General features: G+C 37.1%; 1 protein-coding gene across 16 annotated transcripts in view; it reads right to left on the bottom strand.

The window, feature by feature from the left end:
• Positions 1 to 26,541, bottom strand: part of unm_hu7910 (un-named hu7910) — a 212,344-nt gene that overhangs the window by 143,667 nt on the left and 42,136 nt on the right. For all 16 annotated transcript variants that reach the window (XM_048529088.2, XM_048529073.2, XM_059645895.1 and 13 more), the window contains one exon: positions 17,096 to 17,164. In XM_048529088.2, coding sequence (XP_048385045.1) covers positions 17,096 to 17,164 — 69 coding nt within the window. The remainder of the gene's footprint in view (positions 1 to 17,095; positions 17,165 to 26,541) is intronic.

Raw genomic sequence — 26,541 nt, 5'->3', positions numbered from 1 at the left:
AGTCATTGGCCTGAGAGAACTAAAGGTTTTATCAGTGTGAAGAAGGGGTGATATTTTAGGTCAGACAATGCATGTTGGGTGTGAGGCCTTGTTTAAATCCATGTTTTAGATTGGAGTCAAACCGGTTTTATTTCTAAAACAGGAATTGCCACATTGACTGACTATTTATAAATTGTGCACTTTTTGCCATGAGAATTGAATACAAAAGTAGATGATCAAGCTTCAGATATGGACTCACTTTAAAACTGGAGTACTGTGTCCAGTTCAAGGCTTTTCAGAAGACTGGTAACTCAGCTTGTTGACTGGCTCGTGAAGCTGGTAAGTTTGTTCGCAAACGTTTCACCAACATGCTAGGTAACAGAGTGCCTCCAATATAATGGTCCAGAGAAGTGTTGGTTTTCTGTCCTGCTTACTATTTGTGTCTCACAGCTTGCTAGGGTGGGTGGCATCACTTCCAGGTTTGTTTCTCAGTGGTTGGTATATGGGATCCAGCTGTATGTGTTTGTTAATGGATTGCGACACGCACAAGAATTCCTGGGGGCCTGGCATTCAACCGGAATGCCATTAACAAACATGTAGAGCTGGACCCCATCTACCAACCACAGAAACAAATCCGGAAGTGATGCCACCCACCCCAGCAAACAGAGACACACAAATAGCAAGCAGGACAGAACATCAACACTTCACTGGAGGCAAACTGATGATGCTACCTAGCATGGTGATGAAACATTTGCTAACAAATCAACTATTGTACTGTGTCTAGAATCAACATCTGAATGAGGCAAGTCAGCCTGTCTGACGTTTCTTCATAAGCTAAGTCATACTCACCGGAATTTCAAACAGTACAAGCTAACTTGATTGAAACACAAGATCCAAAATGGTCCTGACAAGGTGCATCTGGAAAGGATAGTGTCTTGTGACAGCATCTAAAAGCTAAGGATAACGTGTTCAAAATAGAGAGAGAGTTGTCTTGCCCATTTGAGAGACACAGGAGAATTCTCCAAAAGGAGATGGGCTTTTGGGACTCTGCGCCAAGTGTCTTTCAATGAAGAGTCTATGAATGTTTTTAAAGGCATATGTAAATATATTTTTGATAAACAAGTGAGAGAAGTTATCACAGGTAGGTAGGAACGTAGAGTAATAAGATCAGCCACAATCTTATCAAAACGCAGAGCAAGCTTAAGGGTGGACTATTCCTGTTCCTAATGCATGTGGTGATACATTCGTATTTAATGGATTTTTAACGGAACCACATAATCTTAGAGACATGGCTACCTTAAAGTGACCCTATTTTTTCACAGCAAGTCATTTGGTACAAGTTCCATTCACAGTTACAAGATTAATAAGTCTCAGCAATCACACTTTATTATTGAGATCCTTTAAAATAAAATCTATTCTCAGAGACAACACACAGTTCATTTACAATCGAAGAAACCAAACTGAGTGAATTGTGTCAATGCAAAGGTGAGGCAATTTATATTTAAAAAATCTACAAACTTCTTGTTAGTGTCGGTGTAAGTTTACAAACTCAAATTTTATACATTGTTTCTGAACACCTGACTTTAAAAAAAATTGTGCATCCCCAGCTTGTAATTTTGTTGATTTTAAGCAAAAAAATCCGTTTTGATGTTTTGTGTTAGAAACAAGAGGAACTAATGTTGAAAATGAAATTGTGGAAATACGGATGGCTCATTTTTTCACTTTTGCACTGTTGATACACAAAGAAGCAGGAAAAGTTTGCACCAACTGACAATTCTCCACCTATTCATTTAAAAACGGCAGAAAGTAACTGTGGCAGTAATGCTACTGAGAAAGAAATTGAGCCATGTTGGGTGAAAATTCAGTTTTTATTTATTGTTGTGCCAAAAAAATCTAATATTTTTCAAACCTTCTCATATGGAATAAAAGGTTACCCATACATTTACAGCCACCACAACTAAGAAATCTATACAAACGTTTTGCGTATTAACATCTTGCTCTTTTGATTTTCAATCTATAAAGGCGGAGCCTAGATGTCTAACACTGTTAATAAGGAAAATTTGAGAAATTGTGACGAGAGCTCACAACAGACAGATTTAAATAAGAACAGTATTTGATTATGAAAATGGTGGGCCTCAAGAGTAGGTTCAATTTCCAGCCGATGCAGCATATCAGATCAAATCTTGTAAAAACCTAACAAAATAGTTTATTAAATTGACAGCAGCATTATATAATGTACAATAATTCGAAAATAAATTGTTATAATTGCAGAGGTTGGAAGATGCAGTTCTTTAAAAAATATCAACTAATGGAATAAAACTACTACAATGTTAAAACCAGTAATCACACTGCAAAATTATTGCTCACTTATCCAACTTTAAAGAGTGATTTGGAGTCAAATTAATGTCTTTGGTAGAGTTGGTGCAATGAGTAAAAAATATTTACTGAGATTAAAGAAGATGTTTGCTGAAAGTTTTAAAAGAAGCCATTCTGGTGTTAAATTTACCAATATCCAGATACTCACTGCAGTGTTGAAAATAAAGGCCAGTTTCAAACAAAATGCTCTGAAGAAACAATGGAAACAAATCTGTTGTTGCTGGCACTTCTGCTGTTTGGTGAGATGTGCCAACTGTTCTTTTGGATCTAAGCATTTAGCACTGGTGTCCAAATACATCCAAGATAACAAAGTGTGGAGCTGGATGAACGCAGCAGGCCAAGCAGCATCTCAGGAGCACAAAAGCTGACGTTTTGGGCCTAGATCCCTCTGAAGGAGGGTCTAGGCCCGAAACGTCAGCTTTCGTGCTCCTGCAATGCTGCTTGGCCTGCTGCGTTCATCCAGCTCCACACTTTGTTATCTTGGGTTCTCCAGCATCTGCAGTTCCCATTATCTCTCCAAATAGATCTGCTGAACAACACTGCAGGTATGATTTTGGGAAAATGATGGTGTATGGTAATGCCACTGGATTAGTAATCCTGAACTTTAAATGTTCCGGGGACTCAAATCCCACTATCACATGTTCAAATGTGAATTCAATAAAAATCTGGAATAAAAAGCCAGCTAATTTGGAGAAACAAAACTAGAGTCAGTCAAATACATCGGAATTTCAAACCATCAGCACCTTGAAAACCCAAGGCCAAGGAATGGACCTATATAATTCTTTCATAAATTTCTCAAGAAAAGAAATGCAATTAAAGCTTTCAAAATAACTTCAAGTTCTGGATTTATCACCTCAGTAAGATAAAAATCTTGTAAACGCCACAATTGAGAAATTTAAGATCAACTCTTTTCATGTTTACTAACAGATATCACTGGTTGGGGCAGCAGTTATTATAGTCTAGGGGTAGGCAATCTTTAATAGCTATTGGTGAGGTGGTGTTTTAACCAGTATTTTAAAATCCCACTTCCAAGGCTTAGTCAATGATCTTCAGACACCTAGACCACCTTTTTGGGGGAACAGCGTAAGAAGAGATTCCACCCCCCGGACCCCCAACTCCCACGGTGATTCCCTGCAAATCTCAAACGTTTTAAGATGAAGCCAATTGCCAAAGCTAGTTTTATTTAAATTGGTCCTATCTCCAAAATGTAATCTGGAAAAGGGATGCAGTGGGAAACTGAACAATTCTAAGGAAGAGATATAAATGATAGCTTCATGCAATGCAAAGTTATGCAGGGGGTGGGCAGGAAAGAAAAAGTCAAGGGGCAGTGAAATACAGAACAATTTATAATGTCTTCAAATATTTCTCGGCATTCCCTCCAATTATACAGAAATTATCACAGTAATAGAAAGACAAACCGTTTCAGTTAACTTTGCAGCCACTGCAATAAAGAATTCTTTCACAGCACAGTTCAAGAACAAAGCCATTTTTAAAAGTACCAATCTAAAACAGCCCAAAAATTGGCTCCAATACTCAAAGCGCTTCAGATTTAGGTTACAATGTAAGAACCCAAGAAGTAACAAATTCTCATTATAGCACCAGCTGTAAATTAGTTGACAAACTAGGGTACAGTAAGTCTTCATTCAAAGCGGTGGTTGCATTCCTAACAATCACGATTTTAAGTGAAATGACTAAGTGAAACCTAGGTCCTGTCAGACACTGCTTGTCTGGAAAAAAAGGCAAAGTGCAAGCTGTAATATTGTATAGTCCTTGATGAGCTGCTTGCAAAATAAGTCACCAAATATAAAACAAGTAGTTGTTTTAGGGCCTTTCTCACCTGAAAAAATATCTTCAAACAAGTAAGTTGAAATGGTGGTAATTCCTTAATGTCTACAATCAAAACGACATTTAAAATACATTTTATATCAAAATACTACCACAAATATTGACCAGGGTCCATTCAGTTCAAAAAGTTGATTGGTGCATGGATCAACTGAAACCCAGAATTACTCACATGAACCAAAGTCTACCACCAGCTGGAGTTCAGGATTTCAGTGTGAGATCATAATGGAAGCCAGAAGGGGAACAGAGAAGTAAGCCCCAGAGATGAGCACGGTAAAAACAGAAACCAGGCGCCCCATGCAGTTTGGGAGGGTAGGGCTATGCTGGTGTGGTGATTGTGGGAGGTCAAGAGCAAAAATTGGGGGGAGGAAGAGAGAGAACGGTGAGCAAAATGGAAGCCATTCCGGAGTTCAAGGAATCCCCAGTGGCAACGTACACTGACTGCAGAATGGAAACCAGAAGTGGGTACAGAAGGCACTTCAGGACTGAGCGTGGCAGCTGAAACTCTGTGGGGGAAAAAAAGTCTCTAAAAGGCAAGCAAACCACAGAGCAGGAAGTCTGTGACAATAAATTCAAAAACACTAACATCTTAAGAAAACTGAAGGAAAGATAGGTCATGGATAGCAAGATAAATTGAGTTTCATACATGCTGTTTTAATGAGAATCGTACAGATTCATACACAGTAAATTTAGAGAAGTTCACAAAAATAAGAATCTCTGGATGTTTTATTAAGAATTTGGTTTAAGTCACCACTTAGATGGTACATAAATTAGATTAATTGATACCACCTTACTAATGAAAAGCAATATTTCCTGCTTTGTAGTATTTTACAGATTCATCATTTTCATTTGTTATCAGAACTATTACCACAATGCACAGAACTAAAAGTTTAATCTAACAAAAATATGTTTCTACTATCAGTTTAAGTGGTTCAAGTTAGAGCACTAAAATGAAATTAAATCTTATATACCAATAGAATAAACACTGTTGAAAGGATCTACTAGATTGTCGTCACAGTGTAGGTCAGCAAACGCAGTTGCTCAAACAATATCTCACTTTCATTTTTTATTCCCCTTCTTTTCCTTCTCCTTATCAATAGTTTTAACCTTGAGAGATTTAGTGGGCTCCTTTTTATCTTTTACTGGCACGTTTTTTACAACTTTGAACGTATCAAGAAGCTTTTTAACTTTCTCTTTCAGTGACTGAGGTTTTTCCTTTGCCTTTACTTTCTCAACTTTGTCTTTTTTCTCTTTTTCAGATTTCTTTTTCATCTCCGGTTTTTTCACAGGCTTTTCCTTCTTCAGTTTTCCCATTTTCAGCTCTTTTTCTTTCTGTACTTTTTTAGACTTCTCCTCCTCATCAGCTCTTATAGATTTCAGTCTCTTGGCTTTCTTCCTTATTTCAACTTTCCCTTTTTCTTTTTTAAGCTCTTTTAATGCTTCCTTCACTTATTATTTTGAAAGAAAATTAGAACAAATGATTGGCTATACATGTGGAAGGAATATTTTCATGCAAACAGAAAAACAGCCTTGTCTGCAGAGTTATATAAAGTTACTCCATTATATTAACAACAAATGGAGGAGGTGGGTCTAAATCAAAGCACACTTCATCTAACTTTTAAAAAGTACTTGGAATTTGGAAATTACATTGCAACAAATACATCATGAAAATTTCTGCAGATATTGTACTGTGGGAGGGTAAGTCCTAATATGATATTGAATTCAAGAAGCATTTTCCTTATGTTACTAACATATTGTCGAACTGTTGTAGTCAAATTGAATGCAATATCCAGAAATTTGGATTGGAAAATTTATGCTAATCAGTCATTAGGATTTGCTGAAATCCTAAAGAGATGATGTTTTTAATCATGCGGGCTCAGTTACTATCAAACAGTAAAGTTACAGATGTTGTCCTTTGGAAGTTAAGTTTTGCTTGGAAAGAATATTTCAAACAGTTTGGTCCTAGTGCAAAGTATGAAGAAGAAAAATTGGTATCGAGTTCACAACTGTTTTCAGGGTGTCCATGCTCACATCTTGCAGAAATAACCCTGCCAGAACTGTTTCAAATATGAAAGGTTAACAAGACGACACTTTTTCCCCACCCTCCAGCACTACAATAATAATCTTATAGCTCTAGAACACACTGATACTGGCATGCATTCATGCAGCTACTACCTTTGCAATGACAGTAATGCATCCACTTTGTGCATACATACACAAAACTTTCATGGCTGGTTCCATTAGGAAGAGCAGATGCTCAATGAGAAGCACCACGTATTAAAGCATTTTAATTAAACTTGACAATTTTTTAAAAAAAATTTTGCAATGAACCAAGTAAGCAGAGTATCTTACTTAAATCAATCTGACTTATTCCAGTAAAATGCATGTAGTATGCAATTCTCACCACGACGTTGGCAAAGGTGCAATTAAGAGTACAAACAGTACCCAAGCAAAGTATTGCCTTCACATTTTCAACTTTAACAGTCATGAATCTGTACTGTACTTCACTATACTGTAGTAGAGTGAGAAATGCACAGCTAAAACAATCTTTTAACAAGGTCATTAATCAAGGCTATTAAGGCTCCATTACACTGAAAAGATGTTGAGTTATTACTGCTTACAAAACCTTACTGCATGCAAGTTAAGTGTAACATTTGCCAGTGTTATGACAGCATTATGTTAGGTTATAATTGCCTCATTTTGGGAATCATAACACACTTTTGTATGTCCTGAACTCATGCTTTAAGCTATGAAATTATCTATTCCCTTACTTTTTTTCTCTTCCACACACAGCAACTCAAACCAGGTCCTGCTGAACCATTCAGCTCATCCCACTGCTCTAGTCAGACAGATTTTCCAAAAAGGTTTCCAGTCTAAAATGCTCATTTTAAAATATCTCAATAACGTCTCAATCCTATAGTACAGTAAGAAACCATTTGACCAGGTTGTCTGCACCAGCTCCCAAATGACCAATTTACGCAGTGCCATTTTTTTTTTGGCCAGGTCTACTTCCCCTTTGAATGCTTTAATTGATACCATCACCATCACTGAGTGAGTGTGGTAAAGATAGTTAACCACTTAAGTTTTTTTTGCTTCTTTCACCATTTTACATCCATGCCTTCTTGTTCAATCTCTTCATGAGTGGGAACAGTTTCTCCCTGCCTACATCATCCAGACCACTCAATTTTGGATACCTGAATTAAGTGTCCCTCAGCCTCTCTCATACTAACATACTCCCTTTGAGGCAATGTGGCAAAATATAAATATCAACATTTCCTTCTGTACTTCACAAGTTAAATTAATCACTTCAAACAATTCTATAGATATGTCCAGATACATTCTGCTACTATCGGCTCCCTGACCCATCTCACCATTCTCACATCAAGATATGCTAGTGCAGACAAAAATGAAGTAATCAGATATTTCTTCCAAACCTTCCTCCACCTCTCTATTAGAAATACTTCAGGACAAGTATATAGGTCCTTTGAGCCCAACTATATAATGCCACTGGACAATGCTTAGTAGACTAAATCTTTCTTCACTGCAAAAAGCAATCATTACTTGAACTCTGTGGAATCCAGAAATAGCCCATTTGTCAGCATTTGGCCCATACCCCTCTAAACAGATTTCACTATTCTATTGGCTTTGGTGATTACTGTTCTACATTGGTTAGACATATTGGGCATCAAGTCTTCTAATCTCAAATCTCAACTTGAACTATTTAAACATTATTCTGAGTGCACGTGTTGCTCATTTTCCCTCCCGATTACACTCGGCTATGTTAACTTTCATCCACTTATTTTCTGTCCACTTTTAATGTCTAGCTCATTCTACAATTCTAAAATGTTTCTTTAGAATCTACTTTATACAAGATTTGGAATGGCAGTCCAAATATTCACAAATTGGAAACTGAACATCCAAATATTATTCTGCCCAATATACAATACTGCTTCTATTCATCCCAGAGTAACTCAGCACCTGGTCACAGTTCCTATCATTTAAAGTTAAAATATCAATTGACAAGATTTAGCCTGAATCCTCTGATCTTTTAGCTCAATAGGTGATCACACGTAACTTTTATCAAATTCCTTCTGGAGATACAAAACATGGTAGAGTCTACTAAATTAAATGTCTTTAAAAAAACAGAAATGGGTTAGGATCATGTCAATTTGAATTCAAATGGCTGTTTTTACCAAGTTATTACTGTATGGATGAGCTTCAAAATTATTCTTCTCAACATAGTTACATGTAAAATGGTACTAAAAAGTGCTTGCAGTTGCCAATTTTTTGTGCATTTTGAAAAATGGGCACCATTTTAGTCTTTTTCTAATCAGCTAGTATCCTTAATTATCTTGTGCTTATTCTGTTTCAAACTTGTTTTCATCTTTAATGGCGGTATCTCATTTTTGACTGCCCTCCTGAAAGTTGAAAAGGCATCTGCGGCTATGCATTCTCTTCATCACCAACTCAGTCAACCTTTTAGTAATATTTGTGCACATTTTTATTTACATCACGATAATATTTTTCAAATTGTTCACAATAGTATTACTTTTGATTTGTTTATTAATCTATTTGCCACTATACCTGTTTAAGCTAAGCTTACTAGTTCCAGATATGAATTTATTTTGAATGTGCAGTGTTATACATTGAGAGATCTTCCAATTCCACTCTCCTGCAGCTAGACATCTTGTCCCAATCAATTTGCCGACAACCATTCTCTATTTTGTTATGAAACTAACCCCTTTCATGTTTTTATACTTGGGTTCAGGACCCATAAACAACTACAACATTTACAAAACTGTGCAAAATAGTCTGTAAGAAAAGGTGAGATAACAAGGTGTGGAGCTGGTTGAATACAGCAGGCCAAGCAGCAGAGGAGCAGGAAAGCTGACGTTTCAGGCCTAGATCCTTCTTCAGAAATGGGGGAGGGAGAAGAGAATTCTGCATTCTGAAGGAGGGTCTAGGCCCGCAAAATCAGCTTTCCTGCTTCTCTGATGCTGCTTGGCCTGCTGTGTTCATCCAGCTCTACACCTTGTTATCACAGATTCTCCAGCATCGGCAGTACCTACCATCACTATAAAAAGGGGTGTTTGCACATATGGCAGCAAAAATATGAAAATCGGTGGAAGACGCAAATCATTAAATCATCACATTCATGCAACACGTGCTTTCACAAATCTAACCAGCAAACCAGTTTTGCAGATACTGCCTTTAAGCAAAGTACCTTTCTCTTTAGCCTGTTCTTTTGCTTTCACTTTACCTTCTGGTTCTATCACAAGGAGGAAAGATAGGTTTAATGTTCAATATTCAGTTTCTTAAAACAAAACTAGTCCAAAGAACTGTACAGATCATTGAGAAAAAGTTTACAAATCAGGGGATCTACACAGGCAGTGTCCATCCAAAAGGCGAAGCGGCACGATATTTTCACAATGCATGAAGATAATCCACACCTAGTTATGGAAATTGAACTTAACATCAGATTTGTCAGAGTTCCTTAAGATCACATTGCATGGCAAATAAGTTTAAACATGTTTTTAAGTATAAAACTGAACAAATTAATCAATTGATATCAGCAACAAAAAATACCTCAATAATATCAGACATCAGAAGCTAATAATGAAATAATTTGAATAAAATGCAAATGATCACCTGTCAATCTTATTATTCCTCAAACACACAGTAAATCTTTGTAATGACCACTTTATAACCTGTTGGATGCCAAGCAAATCAAATAATTCTGACCAGTTCCTCATTTGATAAAGGCATTACTGCATATAATAAATACCATTGTCGGGCTAAGTTTATCATGCTGGTGAGTTCAATTTGCTTCAATCAGGAATATTTTACACTACTTTGGACTTCCAAAGAGAACAGAATTATCCCAAAATTATTTTACACCGTAACAATATACAACATCTTTGCCCCAATGACTAAGTACATGCAGCATTTTTATTTTGGACTCCAACACATGCAGCCTTTTACCTTTGTACACCAGTATCGGCTTAGTAGAACTCTACCATACTTCTCCAGGTAGAAAGTTCTCTATTTGGGTTTGTCCAGCACTTATTAATGAATTTAATTTGTACACTTCCTATTAGCAACTGAGAGAATTGTAATAATGAGCAAAGTAATACAGTCTCCTACACGTGACCTGAGTCTGATACAGCATGTTAGGTGTTGACTTTGGACTATTTTAAACACAATTTCAGTTCAGAAAGGTTTCTTTTGTTTTGAAAAAGTATTGGTTTTAAAGGTTTTTCTAAATCTAGTATTAACAAAGGAGAACTTGGTAGTGACATGTTCAATTTATTGCTTGAGGCACAGAAGATATCCTTTCATTCTACTCAACACAACATGCTGTAAATATTTTAATAAAATAGGGGTCAAAAGGTGCAATGACTAAGTATACATTCAACTAAAACTTTTGTTCCATATATAAACATGTACACAATTTAAGCTTAAAGCCAAAATGATACATAATTATTAGTAAATCATGTAAATGTTTATTGGTTCCAAAGATTAAAAACCTTATTTATAGACATTATTTGGAAACAAGCTTGTATTTTGAGAGATATTATGAGCATGGCTTGCATCCCTTGTTACCCATCTGCCCATAGAGCCATTCTACCTCTTTGTGTTTTTGCTCAACTCCGAGAAGACCATTTAACTTTTGCAATGTGTAATTCTCTACCCTTCCACTTCACTATCAGCCATTATAGCAACACTAATTATGAAAACCAATGTAGCTAGTCACACATTTGATCACTGTAGGTACCATAATGTGGCACGACTAAATAAAAACAAAGTACATATGTTTACTGGAAATCAAAACATCTAAAAACAAGAGCGAATGTTAACTGGGGAATCTGTTTTTGTTCTGCATGGAACTGAATTCAAAAAAACTTCCTTCAATCTTGAATGTGTCATGCTAGGAGCAGTGCATTCTTCTTAGTTCAGACAATGCATTAATTTCATCGCTGTTGGAAGACAGCATCATTAAACAGCACAAGGAATACAAAAAATAAAAAGTAAATTTTCAAAATTACACAATATTTGAGATCTTCCTGAGAAGTAGAACATTTTAAATATTCTTTTCCTTAAATATAGTCCCAAGGATCAGAATTGGCACCAAGGAATGCTGCATCATTTCCTCTCAATTTATCTAAAACGTTTATGTACTTTACATTATATATGGCAACAATCAATTATATGCATAAAATTAAATTCAGAATAACGATGATAACAACTAAGTCTATTAGAATGGCTAAGTTCCTGTATTTATTTCTTTAAAATGATGTACTACCATTGCCAAAGCCATGAGCTATAAAGCACTAGAGCTGAGATCCTTCCACAAGAATACCCTAAAGCAGTGCCTTTCAATGCAACTAAAATACTAAATGACAGCAATCAAAATCAAATTTTTACATTTTATTTATTGAAGTATTACTTTGCAGAATCAGTTGTTTCAAAACATTACATCAGACAGGCTAAATTAGTATGATTTTACTAAAGAGGGACACATGCTGCGTTGACATTACAACCAGGAAATCTTGATAGAAGAATGATGTGCACATTAATATACTTTACAAACAGTAATTAAATCAATTAAAACATGTCTTATTCACATCACAAACATGCAAAGTATGATTATACACAAGGTAGTAGTATCCACGCTGTGGTCAGTTCGTGTGCTTGTTAATACATCATTAATTCGCAACCCAATGGGAAACACAAATAGCTTTCTATCATTTAACAATTGTGCAAAAACACAAGATAAAAGATGCAAAAACACAAATTTAGCTGTATTAAAGCGCACACAAAAGTAGTAAATTACACTCACGTGTAAGCATTTACTTCCTCCTGATGGCAAACAGCCACAGAAAGAATTTGGTAGATTGTAAAATCAGATGACTTGTAATAAGTTTCTATATATACACACCAAGGTTTCATGTGAATAATGAACAATCCATAAGGGTTAGTTAAATAAGGAATTTCACATCTTTGTTTACAGTTCATTGCTGCTATTTGTACCACTACAGCATTTTCACAATGCATCTTAAAACTCACTTGCTGAAAGCACATAATGGCTTAACCTCAAGAAACTTTCTTGCCACACTTGATTTTATTTGTACTTGTCTTCAAATAAGCTTTAATTTTGATTATCCCCTAATGTCATAGAGGATTTTGGAATGAATCCTATTGATTCTGTAAATCCAGTATTACACAATTTTCTTTTCCCTGAACCCCTGCGTTCTCTGACGTACCAGCAACATCCTCTGATGCTTCATTTTCTTCTTCTTCTAGTATTTCAAAAGGCGTCATTACATCATACAGAAATGAGAAGAAACCATAAACCCAATCTGAGGATTCCTCTGTTATAATATCTAGGACTTCCTCGAGTGTATCAATTTGTTCATTACTAGCATCACCTTTAGTGAGGCCTACACAAGGATAAAAAAGGAAAAAAGGAGAGAAAAGAAAGAAGTGGTCAGACAGAAATAGAAAGAATATAGAGCAGCAGGGTTTTACATCCCACATCTGATCCTGTTTACAAGAAAACAGGCATGTGCATATCAAAGTATTACAGCTAAAGGGCAGGTCATATTTCCAGGAAGAATTCTGGTTTTAGCCTTCATTTTACTCTCTCTGCATACCCACCAGTACAGCCCCTGAATAAGAATTAATACTTTTGCATTTACAACAAGCGAGTACAAGCAAAGACTTTAATCAGCAAAATGCTTCAATTAACCAATTTCCATGATTGCACTGACAGTGTCCAAACATTGGCAATAGAAGAACCAGAATTCTAATGACTGACATATGCAAATCAGGAAGTTACTTCGGTTTGGCAACCCTATTTTTTGCCACCTGTATTCTACAGCCACAGAATCCATTTGTATACAATGAATGGTGTGTACACTGGTCCACAACATTTTCAAACATTTGAATATGTAACAAATGGATTAAAAACAAACAAGCAGATATAACTTATTCAGCAAACATATTTTTAATGCATTGCAACTCAAATTGAAATGAATAGAAGTTCAACTTGAGACTGTACACAGCAACCAATCCAAATAAATCTTAGATTGCATTTGAGACAAGCAGTTTTCCTAACTTTCATTCCCATATTGGATGGAGCATACAGGAGCAGACACAGAAAACAGATAAGTAAAAGAATACAAATACTCTGCTCAAAGTGGATAACTCCTCCCACAGGTTATTGCACATCACGTCAACAGAATTTTGTTATACATTATATTTGAAAACATTGTATTTGAAACTCTAATGTCTGACACAAATGATACAGTTGTGAAGCATTAAGTTAGACGAACAACTTAAGTTGTTTTGAAATTTACTTGAGGTCTAATTCCCCAGGAGAACATAAAACCATAGATACCAAATGCTATTAAACAGATTTTGCAATCCCAGGCCATGTTTCCTTGTTGTGGTAACTAAATATTGTGAAATATTTACTAAAAATTGTATGAAACCTAACCCCATCATACCTAGAACATCAAATCTGTAAACCATTAGGCAACAATTCTCAATGTTCAATACTGTGCTTTAAAACTATCGGAATTGTAATTGGTTTCACAGTTTCATTATGATGCACATAAAGCTGCTCTGAAAATGTTACATATTTAAAGTATTACACTTCAATTTACCCATGTAATAGTTTTTGCATTTTTAATTGTTCTGTATCCCTTCAATAGCAAAGCTGCATCAAGATTTAGTTGATAGCAAACAGTAATGTTTCATGCTCTCCACATTTACATTATTTCCCTGTGACAACAGTAAATGCATAAGCAGCCTGACTTGAGTAAATGAAGTGGTGGTATTGGTTCCGCAGGTCGCAGCAACAAAAACACATGTCTACAGGTGCCTCCAGATGCAACAACACCAAAACTATATTATAAGTCAGGGCCACCAGCAGCCATAATTCACATCGGCCTACACTCCCATGTCCCAATAAGCTTGTATTTAAATAAATAGTTAAGAACCGCAAAATAAATAAATGTTGTTCCAGTTCTGTGGCATTTCCTGACAACATAGAGGAAACAGCTTTGCAAAATATTCTTCAGCTGATCCTACAGAACTGCTTCTTTAAAAAGGTCTTGCAATATTAGTGTTCATTATGTTATTAAACTATATGCATGGTACAAATTTTTCAAAAATGACTGACATATATATTCTACAACATTGAAAGGATGATTTAAGTTATACAAATGGGAAAGATCAGAATAATCTTAAGAGGACTCAGTGTGTACTCAAATTTATTTTAACTTAAAAATCTAGGAATGTAATTACATTATAAACACCAAATGGCAACTTGTATAAAGCCTATGTGCTCCAAATGCCCTGCCGTGATTGCATACACTATGACCAGAATTTTGTGGTTACTGTCAAGTATGGAAATGAATCTTTCAATAATTTGTCTTTTGCTCTCCAGTGCATGTGAGCGAACATTTGAAAAGATGATCCCAACAATCTAAAAGTAGATTCCTCTGGTTACTGACTTTCCTGTTAGTGCAAAGAGTTTACAAGTTTCTATTATTTACTCTATTAAAAGCATTTATAATTTTGCATACCTTTATTAAATCCTCTAACTATATTAAAATTTTCAATTTACCTCCTATGCTTCAGGGAGAAAAACCACCCAGATTTCTGAGTATCTCCAGATAACCAAAATCCTACATTGCTGACTGGACATGTAAAGGAAGCGATTTTACAACATGAATGAAACACTTTTGACATCTGGCTGCCTTTGTGGACAATTCATATAAATTAATGGCCAAGAGAGGAATTCCTCCACAATTAACTATTTGCCACTCAACTGACTATTAGGAGCAATAGGTTCTCAATTCTAACAAGCTGATACGAAGCACTATCAAAAGGAATAAAAAGGAAGAGCATTTGCTTGTTTTATAATCAAGAGTTGCAAAGAACACCAGGATATAATCACTAGTGAACATTATTAAAGGAACCTCCAACTACTTTATTAAATCTTTTAAAAAGCCAATATTGACATGGCGAATTAGAAACAAAGTTAAATGAAGAGGATCAAGGGGTGTTTATGTAAGGCATATGCCAGAATAGATCAGATGGACCAAATGGTCTATTCCTGTACTACAGATCGTACTTAACTTGGTAGAGTTTCAGCAAGAAAGGTGACACTATAAAAGGTTTCGTAAGAATCATTTTCAGGGCATAGCATTTTTGAACAGGCCAGTCTTTTATTGCCTCTTCCCATGTGCCCCAAAATGGTGACACAATCAAGTGGTTTGTTAAGACAGTAACAAAACCACTAAGCCTCTCCAAAGAGATAAGTACCTCATGTAGATAATAATATTAATGAGCAATTAAATGTAATTGATAGATTCAGTATTACTCACATCTTCCAAGAATGAATTGAAGCTCAATAAACAAGATCACTTCATGGGAAAATTGAGAGAAAGAAATGGCAAAATAGCACATTTTAGACGTGCAGAAGATTCCTGAATGCATCCTCCCAATGAGGAGACAAAGCTCTCCCACTAAATGTATGACATACACTAGTCAGGAAATGGTACTGCAGGAATTCAAGAAATGCTAAGTGGTCTGGATTCCATTTTTACAAGTCCACACGACCCATGCACATTTCAGCTCAGATCAGCTTCATGGAGTTCTGAAAGAACCACAAACTCTGGCATATGCCTCAAAAGATAGGCATAAAATGTCTGCACTCGATTAGAAAACTAGGTGCAAATTATGTAAATTCTCTGAAATGAAGCTATAATTTAAATTTGTAATTATGAAACCTTGAAGTTTTCCACAAAACAAGACAATGTAATGGAACACAATCATTTGTTTCTTACTGTTTGCAATAAAAAGCGTACTTGAATAGCAACCTGATTTATTTTCATTAATTCAGCTGGACCTACCTAGGTTTACCACAAATAATAAGCTTACTAAATAAAGTTAACAGTTTTAAAAATAATTTTCCTTGGATTAAACTGAATTATTTACTAATTTAATTGCACTAGTCAATTTAGCAATTTAATAGACATAACATTTACTATGAATTTGAATTCAATTAATAAATCTGAAATATAACAGAAGACAGCTCATTTCAGCAGATAACTAGTGTAAACATCCACCCGGTTCAATGTCCTTTGCAACAGGAGATCTGTTATCCTTGCTTGGTCTCACCTAGATGTGATTCCAGACCAAAGGGGAATGTGACTGATTCTTACCTACACTCAAATGGTCCAGCAAATTAATCAGTTAAAGAGCAATGTGGGATGGACAGCAAATCCTGGCCTTACCCATTACACCCATATTGCAGCTGATGTTGCTTGTGTTTAAAGCATAGCAAATTTTTTTCATATATTAGGCCAATTACAGACTGGCTAAAACCAGCAGAAACTCAATAATTTTGTGTCAATGCTGAGGGGCCTGCCAAGTCCATGATTACCTCTTATACACCCACAAAACCTCTAACATTGAGAAATTATCCAGTCTGGCTTTCAGCATGTGTAACATCCCTGAATTCCAATCTGCACATATGCATTGTGAAAACGGCACATGATTTGACATGCATCTTTTTCTTTTAAGAATCATTTCTGTCAAACTCAACATTTCTTTTAAAATTATACTTGTATATATTCCTCTGACAGTTAAACAATGCATTACATATACTCATTTCCTACATTCAACCATGTGTTTCATTTAGATTTTTACCACAGCCCCAAATGTCAGTGTGCACTAAGAGGGGAAAAAGAAAAACTATTCAATGCAGTTCACAATTTCATTCATTACCTTTCATATGACACGCCAAGCAGTCAATCAAGCAACAGCCAAATGAAGATGCACCTTTACAACTCCATGCAAAATAAAATTCAGATAATATGCTTGCCTAGTAAAATTTTGGCATCTTCCACATCAAAATCACCATCTCCATCAGCATCATAGACTCCAAGCTTTCCTATTTAAGGATGAAAGCAAGAAAAAAAACAATATTACACTCATTACATTTTATGTTAAAGAATGTGCACCACTTAAAAAAAACCCAGAAGTCGAATCTTTGGATGCTCAAGTTGAAAATCCTTGAGGGAGTGCAGCGAAGGCATAACAGGCTGATTCTAGGGATGGCAGGAATGACGTATGGGGAGACATTAACTAGGTTGGGATTGTTTTCGCTGGAGTTCAGACAAACGAGGGGCGAATCTCAGAGACTTATAACATTCTAACAGGACTGGAGAGGGTGGATGTTTTCGATAGTGGGCGTATCCACAACCAGGGGTCACAGACTGAGGATTTAGGATGGAAATGAGAAATTTCTTCACGCAAAGAGTGGTCAGCCTCTGGAATTCATTAAAAGTAGTTGATATCAAAACACAGAATATATTCAAGAGGCGGCTAGATATAGCATCTGGGGTGAATGGGATCAAAGGTTATGGCGAGAAAGCAGGAAAGCCACGATTTCGATGAACAGCGGAGGTAGGCTTGAAGTGCTGAATGGCCTCCTATGTTTCTAAGAAGAGTAATTCATACGCCAGACTCAGTGTTAACTCTGCCTTTTTCCCCACAGGCGCCGCCAGACCTGCTGAGTTCTGCTTGAGACCCCCAGTTCTTAGCTTTTATTATAGTAATTACAGCATGTTCAAACAAATTTCACCTGACATTTAAAATCAAGACCACAGGGCTAAGTTACTGGAGCATCAGCCCAAGAAATATCAGTGGCTCAGTGGTTAGCACTGCTGCCTCACAGCACCAGAGACCCGAGTTCGATTCCAGCCTCGAGCAACTGTCTGTGCGGAGTTTGCACATTCTCCCCATGTCTGCGTGGGTTTCCGAGTTCTCCGGTTTCTTCCCACAGTCCAAAGATGTGCAGGCTAGGTGGATCAGCTATGCTAAATTGCCCATAGTGTTCAGGGGTGTGTGGGTTATGGGGGGATGGGTCTGGATAGGAAGCTTTAAGGGGCGGTGTGGACTTGGTGGGCCGAAGGGCCTGTTTCCACACTGTAGGGAATCTAATCTAATCAGATATCAGGTAAGAGCCTTATGGCATCCATTATAATTATTCAATTTGGGTAAGATGTATTAAAGTGAAGGGAAATGTGATAAATTAAAACAGATGTACAGGCCAAGACAGCAATAAAGGTATGGATAGTAAGAGTGGCAGGGAGGGACCAATCATATGAGCTACAGATTGCATCAGTAATAAAAAGACCAAACATATATGATGTGAATATCATATTGATGACAATTCTCTATAATGGCTAAGGTTGGGACCTAAGTATTCATAGAGTCAGAGTTTATACAGTGTGGAAAGAGATCGTTCAACCCATCATGTCCATGCCAGTTATCAAACATCCATCTATTCTAATCCAATTTCCAGCACATGGCCTGTAGCCACGAATGCTATGGTGTTTCAAGCGTTCATTTAAATAGTACCTAAAAGTCTTAAATGACATTTTAGCAGGAAGGGGAAAAAGGTAGAATGCAAGCTCTTAAGGATAGAAATCCAATGATACCAGGTTATAGTTCAACAGTTTATTTGAAAATGTAAGCTGTTGGAACCTCGCTCCTCCAAGTGTTAGTGAGAGGTGGTATCAGACACAGAATTTATAAGTAAAAGAACAAAGGGTCACACACCTGATGAGGAAGTATTAAACAAGCCAAAGATGTAAAATCCCTGGGAAACCTGACCTTTTCCACCCCTGACTAACACCCACACCCCCTCTTCTTAATTAAGGATGGCATCAGTACAATAGAGAGAAATTACCTGACTAGGGTAAAGCTAAGAAAAAGCAAAAGGTTAAGAAGTCACATATTGATCCCATCAATATAACTGCACTTTAGATTTGTATGCACGGGGATAAATACTGGAAGCTTATGATAAAATAATGCCAACAACTATGAGTGGTTTTAATCTACATACTAAAATGAATGAATCAGAATGGTGAAGATAGTTTGAAAGATGAGTTCAGTGTGCTTCTTGGATAGTTTTAGGGGAGTATGCTCTTCGAGGGAGCCAAACAAAGAGTAGGATATTCCACGTATGGTAATATGCAATGAAACAGATTAACAATCTGTGACAGGACCCCTAAGTAGCAGAATTTTTCATTCTGTTTGACGGACAAAACAGCAAGTTTAAGATAGCAATTTCAAATGTAATTTAAGATAACAATGAGGGCATTAAGACAGAACTGGCTTAAATGAACTAAGAAATTGGGTTAAAGGACAGTTCAGTAGAGGTATGGTGGCAGACATTTAAGATATTTCATATTACTTAAAGATACATTGCTATGGGAGAAACAGATTCTCAGGAAAGGACTCATCCTACATGGCTAAGTCAGGAAGTTAAAGATCACACAACATGAAATAAAGAACGTACATTATCAAGTTTAGTAACAGGTCAGATGAGGCGAAAATAAAGAATGACTTAAAAAAGTAGTACAAGAGAAAAACTAGCAAGAAATATAAATACATAGGAGTTTTCCCAGGTATTAAAGAGGGAATAAAGTAAACTAAACATTGATACTCTAGTGTGTATGTTTGGGGAATTTACGATAAGGGAACCAGGAATAAGTCTATTGCATTTGGCTTCACTGTAGAAGAGACAAACACATTCCAAAAATAATTGTAAATCAAGAGGTGAAAGGGAAGGACAAATCTAAACTACGTTCAATTAGCAAAAGGCCGCTGAGTAAATTATCAGAACTAAACATGGACAATTCTCCAGCTCCTGATGGATGGCATCACAAGATGTTTAAATGTGGCTGCTGACATAGTTAATGCATTGGTTTTCACTTTCTAAAATTCTGTTGAATCTTGGAAATCAGCTGCAAATATTGAAATCCCTTCTAGACACAATGGCTGAATGACCTTCTTTTGCACAGTGATAATTCTGCGGTTTAAAAAAATTCCTGCAAGGCATTTAGACATCCAACACAAATCAGGCAGTCAATTTGATTGTGAAAAAGAAACAATATTTGACTAATTTAGAGTTCTTTGAAGTAGTAACTAACAGAGTAGATAAATGGAAACCTATAAATGAGGTATACTTGTGTTTTCAGAAGCCATCTGAGAAGGTGCCACAGCAAACATTCCTAAACAAAACAAGATCTCAGTGTCAGGGATAACTCTGACCTGAATACAAGATCACTTAACTAACAGGAAACAAAGTAGGTGATATGCAATGATTCACAAAATGTGCAAGATCCTAAGAACTGACATGGTGGATGCTGAAAAAGGACAGGGCCAGATTGAGGTAAGGAAAATATCTGTGTCTTGGAGGGTCACGAGTCTGTGAAATTCTCTTCCCATACAACAGTGGAGGCACGCATACTTAATATTTTAAAGCAGAGTTAGATAAATTCTTGACCATCAACAAGTCAAAGCCAATAAATAGGGGAAAAGTGGAGTCCAACACCAGATGAATCATGACCTTATCAATTGGAAGAGAATGCTCAAAGTGCTGAATGCCTTATGCCTACTCTTAATTTGTACATTTGTATAACTATGTTTAAGACCTTCAGGAAAGCCACTTTAAAGATCCATATTTTGTGGCAAGAGGAAACAATTCGATGCAATTAAGATAAAAATAGCCATAGCCATTAAATTAGTCCAAAGTTCTTGGAAGATGAAATATACAATTTTGGAAATAGTAAAAAAATTTTCAAGTCAAAATACTTTATGCACAGTCACTAAAGACTAGTGTTGACAAGATTCAAGTTAATTCCCAAATTTAAGCATCAGCTACAAAAATATAAAATAAGCCATTGTTCCAAATGAGATGTACATAAAATCACAAACCCATAACAGCGCAGAGGGAGACTATAATGGAGACAAGCGCAACTCACCTAGCCCCATTCACCCTTCATTCCCTAGTGTCCACTTTTCTATTCAGATAGTTATTCAATTTTTGTGAAGGCTTTAATTTAATTTGTGATGGTCTACCTCCACCACACAAGCAACGTATTCCAGATCTCAACCACTCATTGCATAGAAACATTATTCCTCATGTGGCAATTGCTTTTCTTGCCAATCCCCTTAAACCAGTGTCCTCTGGTTGTCAATCTTTCTGCTAACACCAACAGTTTGCCACTCATGGGGTCACCTCATGATTCTGAGCAGCGTTATCTAATCTCCTTTTCTCCAGAGTGAATAGCTTCAGCTCCATGAATTTATCCACAGCCCTGGAATTATTCATGTGAATGCATTCTATACCACCTGTAAAGCCTTCAAAACTTTTCTAAAGTCTACTGCATCGATTTGAAAGCAATACTCCAGTTAAAGCCAGACTCACGTTTTGTATGGGTTTATTCTACTGTCTTGCTTTTCTATTGTTATGTACCCATAAAACCCAAGATCCCATATGCTTTAGTGACTCTTTCCATACTGCACTGCCATCTTCAATGATTTGTGCACATGCATACACCAGTCACACTCTGCTTGTAAGTTTGTTTTAGAATTGTTCTTTACATTGTATTGACTCTCTTCATTCTTCCTACCAAAATGAATCACTTCTCATTTCACATTTCTGTACTAAGTTTCATCTGCCATTTAGACACAAAAGAAACTGCAGATACTGGAATCCAGGTAGACGAACAGAAGGTTAGAAGAACACAGCAAGCCAGGTATCATCCGGAGGAAAAGCAGTCAATGTTTAACACATTACCCATGAAGGAGGGTAATACCTGAAACGTTTACTGCTCTTTTCCCCTAGATGCTGCCTGGCTTGCTGTGTTCTTCTAGCCTCCTGTTTGCTCATCTGCCATTTGTCTGCCTATTGCTCCAACTACATTCAATGTTTTAACATTATCCTCTTCTCAGTTCACAATTCTTTCAAATTTTTGTCATCCTAAGGGATCTAAGCATTGCTTAAGTGCAACAAGAGATGTAGAAGCCTTTCTCATTTCATTTGAGAAAAAAAAGTGTCTAATCATTATCAAGTTTAGTAACAGGTCAGATGAGGACAGGTATTTGTTGATCCAAAAAAATTAGTGAGGTATTTGCATCCAAGGTGGTACCTGGGAGCATGAGGAGGTGGAAAACGCCACAAGTGCATATGAGCTAATACCAGAAGCCTTCAGACAACATTTTGGGAATCTAAGGAGAGAATCTAGTCAGATGTAGAGTTTGAAAGAATCATAGCAATTTTGATGCGTCAATAAGGGCAACGAAAATGAATCAAACAAACAATGTTCTTAGAAAGACAATAATTTTGGAAGAGTTCAAAAACTCACTTCCTGAAATACTGAGAACTCGTGGAAAAGCAGAGATTTAAGAATGCAAGGTTCACAGCAGAAATGTCAGATCATTATGAATTGGCTCATAAATCAACATTTGGCTTCCGACATCAATTTCAATCTGAGGGATAGAAAGTGGAGAAAAGAAATCCTCAGGTTTCAAGCGAAAAAGGAAATCTCATTGAAGATAATTTACCACAGCTTAAAAACAAAACCCAAGATGGGGAAGAAGTAAAGTAGTTCAAGTGTATTCATCGTAATAAAGTAGGCCACCTGAAGTTACAGTGTTAGTGGTTTAAGAAAAGCACTGGGGAGATAGATGTGGGAAAACATCAGGAGTCTGGTAGTCATTTCCAATATATTTTTGATGTAGGGTAGCGTTGCTAGTGCCCTCTGTTGTACCGTGTCATGAGCTAGTGAGTTTTGTTGAAGTGGTAAAGGAAAGTACAGTGGAAACGAACAAGCTGCACAAAAAAAGTACAACTTAGTCAGGGATTGGTTGAGAATGAAGTGCCAGATCTCTGAGGAATTGATTTGTCTGTGTTACGTTTGTTCATGTACACCAGGAGGACCAACTTTTAAGGTCTTAGCAAAAATTTGTATCTTGGGTCGTGGATGTAGCTGTCCGTTAGCTCGCCAAGCCAGTTGTTCTACGGTGTGCATACATTTCGTTATCCTTCTAGACAACATCAGTGCAACCTCTAACTGAAGCATTGATGTTCTGCTTCCTTCTGGATTTGAGAGATCCAATGGTGTGATGATGTTGTTGCTTCCAGTTATGTTGTTTTAGCAGTGGTCCGTTTCTACGTGTTTGTTATTGGATTCCTGTGTTCAGAACCAGGCTTCCAGAAACTCCCTTGCATGTTTGCCGTTTGCTTGTCCTAGTATGATCATTCTGTCGCAGTCAAACTGATGGCCCTCATTGTCTGTGTGTATTGAGACAAATGAATATTGGTCGCATCTTTTTACTGCCAGTTGGCATTAGTGTATCATGGTTGTCAGTTTCTTCAGTGTTTGTCCAACATAATGCTTATTGCACTCGATATACAGAATGCCACACAGCATGTTGGTCTTATTTACTGTCAGTGTGGGGTCTCCAGTCTTTGATAACATTTGGTACAGTGTTGTGTAGGTTTGTGTGCAATCATGATCTTATGCAGTCTTAGGAGTCTGGTAGTCATTCCCGATATATTTCTGACGTAGGGTAGCACTGCTAGCATCTTCTGTTGTACCAGGTCCTCTGACTGTTTGTTTTATAGGCATCTGTGAACAAAACTTCTTGGGTATCCACAAAGCTACATCAAGATACAATTTAAATAAGCCGCATCGCACTGCAATATCCCAGAACTCCGGCAAATGGAAGATGAACACCTACACAAAGTTTTTACTGACAGATACCCAAGAAATTGGAGGTCAAAAATCAGAAACTATGTTTGATTAAGTGGTTGAGAAGAAACAAGAACAGTTGAGGGCAATGTGGATGTTTTCAACTCAGACAGGTTAGCTGAAATACAACAAAGATGAAAAACTAAAGCAGTTGTGTCAAATAGCATACAAACAAGAATGAATGAATCCCAGAAGGCTACTATCTCAAAAATTAAGTCTTGATGAGGAAATGGAGGCCAGCACATATTCAAGTGGATATAAAAATGGGCAGAAGTTCATCAAGTCCTATTATTGGTGGGTTACAGAAAGGTGGCATTGCAGGTAACACAAACTACCATTAGGAGGCTATTTTGGGAGGAAGGAAAATTTAAGCAAAAATACAAGAATTTTTTTTGGCCTCGGCAGCATAAAGAGGTGTAAATTTTCCAGACATGTCATACACATATAGGTAATTCAAAAACCTCAGGCAGCGACAAAACCAGCACTCCTAATACCCATTCCCACATTTAAGAAATCTTTTACAAGTGTCTTGATTGTATAGGACACAAACTGAAATAATGAGTGGGAATCAGTATTTGTTGACCATAATGGGATGTGTCCACTAGGTTTCCAGAGGCCATTCCATAATGCAGTAACAGTTTCAGGGATTGTAGAAGAGTTACTGAACTTTATTTTTGTGGCTATGGCACAAAAATAAAAATACAATCGGCCCAAAGATCAAATTTTTACAAAGTTATTCAAATTTCAAAGACTAACCAAGGTGGTCATACTGGGATTACATAGTTGTTGGTGTAGAGATGATCTGGTAATTTTGAGTCAAACATTGAAGTAACATTTACAGTACCTATCTGAAATGTTCAACTGACTTCAGAAGGCAGGCTTGGTGTCAAACCCATGAGACACAGGAGCAGAAATTAGGCCATTCAATCATGGGTGAAGTTTCTCAAACCCATTATCCCACTTTCTCCCTATAACTCAATCTCCTTGACAATCAAGAACCTATCTCAGTCTTATGTATACTCAATGATCTGGCCACGACAGCCTTCTGTGGCAATAAATTACACAGATTCACCATTCTCTGGCTAAAGTTTCTCCTTACCTCTGTTCTAAAAGGTCTACCCTTTACACTAAGGCTGTGCTCGAGTCCTAGTCTTTCCTAACAATGGAAACATCTTCTCACCATCCACTCTATCCAGGCCACTCAGTATTCTGTAAGTTTCAACTAGATCTCCCCCGCCTCATCCTTTAAAAACTCCATCAAGTATAGAACCAGAGTCCTCAAACGTTCCTCATTTGTTACGCTTTTCATTCCTGGGAATATTTTTGTGAACTTCCTCTGAATCCGCTCCAGGGCCAGTACATCTTTACTAAGATATGGAGCCCAAAACTGCTCACAACACTCCAAATGGGGCCTTATAGAGCTTCAGAAGTACATCCCTGCTTTAAATTCAAGTCCTCTCAAAATAATTGCCAAAATTACATTTGCCTTCCTAAGTACTGACTCAACTTGTGAGTTTACCTTTTGAGAATCCTGGACTAGAACTCCCAAGTCTCTTTGTACTTCAGACTTCTGAATTTTCTCCCCATTTAGAAAATAGTCCATACCTCTATTCTAATTACCAAAGTGCATGACTTCACACTTTCTCACGCGGTACGCCACAAACCTGGCTAAGAGTGAGTTCATAATAGCCCAAGTCACATAGCTGGGCCACGTCACTGGGCATAGACAAAGGTCCTATGGGATGTGAAAACAAAGATTATTGGGGAATTTCCCATACCATCAAAGAAACGGGAAATAGTACAATTCCTGGAACCAGTGGTTTTTAAAATCACAAGTTCGAACTGAATGTATGCAATGTTGTTGCTTCACTGACTGACTTGTTGAAGTGCAGAAAATTTCTGCAGATGGAGGAATGTCAGCCTGAAAGCTGAGTTAAGTACTGTCCCAGTGTTAGCCATACCTACTTACAAAAAGCCATTCAAAGTGGCTATCGATGAGTGTGGGGTGGGTGTCGGTGCTAGAAGTCTTAGAAGATGACAATGACAGAATAGAAAGACCTACTGGATATTTTTCCAGAAAGTTGAATATTCATCAACAGAAATATCCCTGCATTGAGAGGGAAACCATGAGTTTGGTGTTGGCATTACAACATTTGAATATGCAGTAATGCACCGGAGACAATTGTACACATAGCTTATAACATCTTGAAGTATTTGGAAAAATTTATGATTAAAGTTTCCATACTACTTATCGCAGCCATTCAATTTGAAAATTACACACATTTCAGGATGAGAGAACATAACTGATGAGTCACAACACTGATGAGTGAAGACAGCTGCTCAGTAGCGGAAAAATGGACTACAGAACTGAGAGATAGTAGGAACTGCCGATGCTGGAGTCTGAGATAACAAGGTGTGGATCTGGATGAGCACAGCAGGCCAGGCAGCATCAGAGAAGCAGGACAGCTGAGGTTTCAGGTCTGGGCCCTTCTTCAGAAATGGGGGAGGGGAAGGGTCTCTGAAATAAAGAGAGGGGGAGAGGCAATAATAGGTGGATAGAGCAGATAGGTGGAGAGAAGATGGACAGGTCAAGAAGGTAGATATGAAGCCAGTTGAGTTGAGTGTAGGTAGGGAGTCGGAATTGGGGCCAGGCAGTGAGGGGGGAGGGGCAGGTAGGATAGAGGGAGCTGAATGTTTGCATGCTTAGTGTTAATGTGAT

Source organism: Stegostoma tigrinum, chromosome 5 (genome assembly GCF_030684315.1).
Source record: "Stegostoma tigrinum isolate sSteTig4 chromosome 5, sSteTig4.hap1, whole genome shotgun sequence".
Taxonomy (NCBI): domain Eukaryota; kingdom Metazoa; phylum Chordata; class Chondrichthyes; order Orectolobiformes; family Stegostomatidae; genus Stegostoma; species Stegostoma tigrinum.
Note: the sequence above shows the minus strand (reverse complement) of the source record. Positions and strands in the feature narration are given on the sequence as shown.